The 6,796-nt window shown below is 38.6% G+C and overlaps 1 protein-coding gene across 1 annotated transcript; it reads right to left on the minus strand.

The window, feature by feature from the left end:
• Positions 1 to 5,772: 5,772 nt before the first annotated feature.
• LOC127697773 (transcription factor BTF3-like) lies at positions 5,773 to 6,135 on the minus strand. The gene has a single exon (XM_052201052.1). It carries the CDS (start codon positions 6,133 to 6,135, stop codon positions 5,773 to 5,775), a length of 363 nt encoding a protein of 120 aa, XP_052057012.1.
• Positions 6,136 to 6,796: the final 661 nt, after the last annotated feature.

Consider the following 6,796-nt stretch of genomic DNA (forward strand, 5'->3'; position numbering starts at 1 on the left):
CCATCTTACAATCCCACCAGCAGTGGAGGAGTGTTCTTCTTTCTCCACATCCTCGCCAGCACCTGCTGTCTCCTGAGTTTTTGACCTTAGCTATTCTGACTGGTATGAGGTGAAATCTCAGGGTTGTTTTGATTTGCATTTCCCTAATGATTAATGATGTTGAACATTTCTTAAGGTGTTTCTCAAGCTCAACTCCAAATGGATCAAGGATCTCCACATAAAACCTGACACTGAAACGAATAGAAAAGAACCTGGGTTTTTTGTTATTCCAGATGAATTTGAGAATTGCTCTTTCTAACTCTATGAAGAATTGAGTTGGGATTTTGATGGGTATTGCGTTGAATTTGTATATTGCTTTTGGCAAAATGGCCATTTTAACTATATTAATCCTGCCGATCTGGAGAACATCATACTAAGTGAAGTAACCCAGTCTCAAAAGATCAATCATGGTATGCACTCACTAATAAGTGGATATTAGCTTGGAAAACTGGAATATGCAAAACATAATCCACACTTCAAATGAGGCACAAGAAGAACAGAGGAGTGGCCCCTAGTTCTGGAAAGACCCAGTGTAGCAGTATAAGACAAAACCAGAACAGGGAAGTGGTAAGGGATGGGTGGGAGAACAGAGGGAGGGAAAGGGGCTTATGTGACTTTTGGGGAGTGGGGAACCAGAAAAGGGGAAATCATTTGAAATGTAAATAAAAAATATATCGAATAAAATTAAAAAAAAATCCTGCCGATCCATGAGCATGGGAGGTTTTTCCATTTTTTGAGGTCTTTCTGTATTTCCTTCTTCAGACTCTTGAAGTTCTTGTCATATAGATCTTTCACATATTTGGTAAGAGTCACCCCAAGGTACTTTATACTGTTGGTGGCTATTGTGAAAGGTGTCATTTCCCTAATTTCTTTCTCAGCCTGCTTATCCTTTGAGTATAGGAAGGCTACTGATCTGCTTGAGTTGATTTTATAACCTGCCACTTTGCTGAAATTGTTTATCAGCTGTAGGAATTCTCTAGTGGAGTTTTTGGGTCACTTAGGTAGACTATCATATCATCTGCAAATAATGATAGTTTGACTTCTTCCTTTCCAATTTGTATCCCTTTGACCTCCTTATGTTGTCTAATTGCCCGAGCTAGTACCTCAAGTACAACATTGAAAAGATAAGGAGAAAGTGGGCAGCCCTGTCTAGTCCCTGATTTTAGTGGGATTGCTTCAAGTTTCTCTCCATTTAGTTTGATGTTGGCTACCGGTTTGCTGTATATTGCTTTTACTATGTTTAGGTATGGGCCTTGAATTCCTGTTCTTTCCAAGACTTTAAGCATGAAAGAATGCTGAATTTTGTCAAATGCTTTTTCAGCATCCAATGAAATGACCATGTGGTTTTTTTCTTTGAGTTTGTTTATGTAGTGGATTACATTGATGGATTTCCATATATTGAACCAACCCTGCATCCCTGGAATAAAGCCTACTTGATCATGGTAGATGATTGTCATTATTTGTTCTTGGATTAGGTTGGCAAGAATTTTATTGAGTATTTTTGCATTGATGTTCATAAGGGAAATTGGTCTGAAGTTCTTTTTCTTTGTTGTGTGGTTTTGGTATCAGCGTAATTGTGGCTTCATAGAAGGAACTGGGTAGTGTTCCTTCTGTTTCTATTTTGTGGAATAGTTTGAAGAGTATTGGTGTTAGGTCTTCTTTGAAGGTCTGATAGAATTCTGCACTGAAGCCATCTGGTCCTGGGCTTTTTTTGGTTGGAAGGCTTTCTATGACCCCTTCTATTTCTTTAGGGGTTATGGGACTGTTTAGATGATCTATTTGGTCCTGATTTAATTTTGGTCTATGGAACAGGATTGAAGATCCAGAAATGAACCCACACACCTATGGCCACTTGATCCTGGACAAAGGGGCTGAAAACAGCCAATGGAAAAAAGATAGCCTTTTCAACAAATGGTGCTGGTTCAACTGGAGGTCAGCATGCAGAAGAATTCGAATTGATCCATCCTTGTCTCCTTGTACTAAGCTCAACTCCAAATGGATCAAGGACCTCCATATAAAGCCAGACACTCTGAAGCTAATAGAAAAGAAACTGGGGAAGACCCTTGAGGACATCAGTACAGGGGGAAAGTTCCTGAACAGAGCACCAATAGCTTATGCTCTAAGATCAAGAATTGACAAATGGGACCTCATAAAATTACAAAGTTTCTGTAAAGTAAAGGATACCATCAAAAGGACAAATCAGCAACCAACAAATTGGGAAAAGATCTCCACCAACCCTACATCAGATAGAGGGTTACTATCCAATATATACAAAGAACTCAAGAAGTTAGACCCCAGAAAACCAAATAACCCTATTAAAAAATGGTACAGAGTTAAACAAAGAATTCTCACCTGAAGAACTTCAGATGGTGGAGAAACATCTTAAAATATGCTCAACTTCACTAGTCATCAGGGAAATGCAAATCAAAACAACCCTGAGATTTCACCTTACACCAGTCAGAATGGCTAAGATTAAAAACTCAGGAGACAGCAGATGTTGGCGAGGATGTGGAGAAAGAGGAACACTCCTCCACTGCTGGTGGGGTTACAATTTAGTACAACCACTCTGGAAATCAGTCTGGCAGTCCCTCATAAAACTGGGCATGTCACTTCAGAAAGATCCTGCTATACCCCTCCTGGGCATATACCCAGAGGATTCCCCAGCATGTAAAAAGGACACATGTTCCACTATGTTCATAGCAGCCCTATTTATAATAGCCAGAAGCTGGAAAGAACACAGGCATCCCTCAACAGAAGAATGAATGCAAAAAATGTGGTATATCTACACAATGGAGTACTATTCAGCCATTAGAAACAATGAATTCATGAAATTCTTAGGCAAATGGATGGAGCTGGAGAAATCATACTAAGTGAGGTAACCCAGTCTCAAAAGATCAATCATGGTATGCACTCACTAATAAGTGGATATTAGCTTGGAAAACTGGAATATGCAAAACATAATCCACACTTCAAATGAGGTACAAGAAGAACGGAGGAGTGGCCCCTAGTTCTGGAAAGATCCAGTGTAGTAGGATAAGACAAAACCAGAACAGGGAAGTGGGAAGGAATAGGTGGGAGAACAGAGGAAGGGAAGGGGGCTTATGTGACTTTCGGGGAGTGGGGAAACAGAAAAAGGGAAAATCATTTGAAATGTAAATAAAAATATATCGAATTAAAAAAAGAAAAGAAAAGAAACTAGGGAAAACCCTTGAGGACATGGGCACAGGAGAAAAGTTCCTGAATAGAACGCCAATAGCTTATGCTCTAAGATCAAGAATTGACAAATGGTACCTCATAACATTACAAAGTTTCTGTAAGGCAAAGGACACTGTCAAAAGGACAAACCATCAACCAACAGATTTGGAAAGGATCTTCACCAACCCTAAATCTGACAGAGGGCTAATATCTAATATATACAAAGAACTCTAGAAGGTAGAACCCAGAGAACCAAATAACCCCATTAAAAAGTGGGATACGGAGCTAAGCAAAGAATTTTCACATGAACTTTGGAGGGCTGACTTACTCTTTGACTGGATTACAGTATCATACTTATCTAGCTTTCTGACATGACCCAGGACCACCTATTCAGAAAATGATGTCACCCACAGTGGGCTGAACACCTCTCCACAAACTAATAACCAAGACAATCTCTCACAGACATGTCTACAGACCAACTTGATGTAGGCAATCCCTCAATTGAAAACTCCTCTCAGATGATTCTGGGCTGTTTCAAATTGACAAATAATCTTAAATATGACACAAATGAAGGAACACAGATTAAGCAAGCATTACACTGATCAGTCCAGCTTATTCATTAATGATTTCATAGTAGTCTGGTAGAAGACTGTCAATAATTTTCATTTAACAATAACAAAACATTGGCTTGAAGAAAAATCTACCATTCCTAATAAATCAATCTAAATCTTTTCTTTCTTTTCATAGCTTACAACTATACAAATACTATAGTCATTTGTTTCACAATCACTTTCATTAATTTATTTTAAGTTTACCTATTTTATTTTATGTGTATGAATGTTTTGTGTGCATGAATTCTCTGCACCATACACATGTCTGATACCTGAATAGATCAGAAGATGGAGTCAGATCTCCTGAAATAGAGCTATAGGTGATTGTAAGCCACAATGTAGGTAGAAGAGTAACAAGTACTCTTAACTCCAGAGTCAGCACTTCAGATTTTTCACAATTCCTTTTTCAATCAGACATTTCTTTCTCCCAGACAGTTTATGTCACTCTCTGTACAACTTCCCATATGTCTGTCTGGGAACACATTTTGTGATGTGAGAAATAAGAAGGGTCTTATGATGTATCAGTAGGATGTCATCAATGGCTACATCCAAAAGATATAAGCATCTATATTAGTTGGTAAAATGATCCAGTGGATATTGACAAGATGATTACCAATTAAAATATATGTGTTGAAATATAATACTAAATTATAAAGGACTTCAGGGTCTACTGACTTACAGTCAATGTCCTTCAATTTTTGTTTTGCTGTACATTTTCTGAGACAAAGCCAGCTGATAATTCACAGCAGAAGTCTATCTTAAACTTAACAGTGTTATTTAATGAGGAACTTTTGAAAGTCCAACTAAAACCCCACTTTTCTGTAGTTGGGGTAATTTAGTGAAATTAACCATGTAAATGCTCAATGAAACATATGATTAGTGCAGGAAATGAGTAAAATTACAGATTAAAAGGGATCAAATTATATTTTTGGGGTAAAGTTCATGAATCATAATTAAATTGCAGGGGCTCATGAGCACAGGCCCTACCTCTTCACACAGTATGTGTGAACAATCCTGCTAATACCTTTTCTTCTTCCTTTCAGATGACAAAGTAGATGCTGCTCTGCCATTGAATACTTTGGGGCTGGAGAGATGGTTCAGCAATTAAGAGAACTGACTGCTCCTGCAGAGGACCCAAATCCAAAGCAGGGCAGCTCGTGTTCTCCTGTAACTTTAGCAAAAATTGCTACTCTTCTGCTGTCTTTGAGCAGCCCTGCTTGCATGCACGTGCACACACACACACACACAAACAGACCAGTAAATAATAAAAAAGTAATTAAAAACATACAAAACGTTATATGGATGTTTGATCTTTCTTGCTAGTCATTCAGTATTTTACTATTCTTATGATTTGCTGGTAATTGCTTATTGATGTCTTTGTTTTGGAGACAGGGTTTCATGAAGCCCAGACTGGGACATGGCTAAGGATAACCTTGAACCCATGCAGCAGAGCACCTACTGTTTTCTCTTGGCTATTTGTTTCCCACACTACCATGAGAGCTATTAAATCTATCCATGAATCCTGGCTGCCCACATCCCTACATTTTAAGATCAAGTTAATGTGCTATTCTACTATTTGTCTGATGTTTCCACTTCCTTATGGAGTACCAGTAAAAAAAAGTTTAGGCCCATTGTCTAAGAAACTTCTCCAATAGATCTCTTCTCTTTTATTCTGCTAACTTGTAGACAAATGTGCCAGGATGAGGATGACACAGATGTCATAGTTTAGAGCCCACATGGATAGTGAAGGAAAAGAAGGATTGGAATACAAAGGTTAAAAGACAAGCACAGTAAGCACAGTCAAGCACAGTCAATCTTCACATGAGGCTGGGTGGCTTGAGCGAAGATTGTCTGGGTGTGTGCTGTTTATTTCTCTTCAAACTACAGTGCAATCACACATACAAAACCATAACATGGTTGAGGGAACTTATTTTTGTCTCCTTAAACTAGTCTGGCTGTCTGCACCAAAGTGATGTAGAATGCTGGGAATCATTTCTGCCAGCTGCTTTGTCTCAGCATAGCCTGTAACGATGAAGATGACTCCTGCCAGAGACCCTTGAACTTTAGAGTTGTTAAAATGGATCACTGTTCCTTGGGTTGAAAACATCTTCACCTCTTCAATACTAGAGATATTGTTTACCACTAACTTCTTTAAGAAGTACAGGTTTTTGTCTTCTGCTGTGGCTGTTTTTGGAACCACCTTCTTTTTATGAGCAGTTCCTTTCCCATCAATGTGTGCTTGTGCCTGCAGCTTGGTAAGTTGTTCCTGGTTGGTTATCATTTCTTTCATCTTGTCTGAGTAAAAATGAGAAAACTAGGGTTCATGCTCAGGGAATCTTGGACAAACAAGCTGAGATAAGGTGTACACACCCAGAAACTTATTTCTGAATCACAAGGAGTAGATACTTAGTTAAGAGAACATCAAGAGCTTCGGAGGTGGCTGAATGGGCAAAGTCCCTGCTTCATAAGCAAGAAGGCTTGAGTTAGTATTCCCAGCACAGACAAAAAAACATCCAGATGTAGGCCTATAATCATGATGCTAGGGACATAGAGATAAGTGAATCTCTGGAACACTTGGCCAGCTAGCCTAGCCAAAATCATTAGCATTAGGTCAAATGGAGAGATCCTATCCCAAAACAAACAAACAAACAAACAAACATAAACACAAACAAATAATCAAAGTAAAACAAAATTTCCCCAAACTAAAAGAAAAAATAAAGGAAACCTTCTGGCAAATGTATCATTCACAGGTTAGCAGAGCCACACCCATGTGTACACACATATACCACACAAACTGGCACACAAAGATGTCAAATTTGGTTGTAATTTTATAAAACATGGAAAAATAATGTCAGAATGTGGCAATGCATGCTTCTAAAGTTATATCACATATGACCATGTAGTACATGACTTTCTCTGGCCATCGTTGTACTCCACCATTTTTCTCAGGA

Source organism: Apodemus sylvaticus, chromosome 12 (assembly GCF_947179515.1).
Source record: "Apodemus sylvaticus chromosome 12, mApoSyl1.1, whole genome shotgun sequence".
Taxonomy (NCBI): Eukaryota; Metazoa; Chordata; class Mammalia; order Rodentia; family Muridae; genus Apodemus; species Apodemus sylvaticus.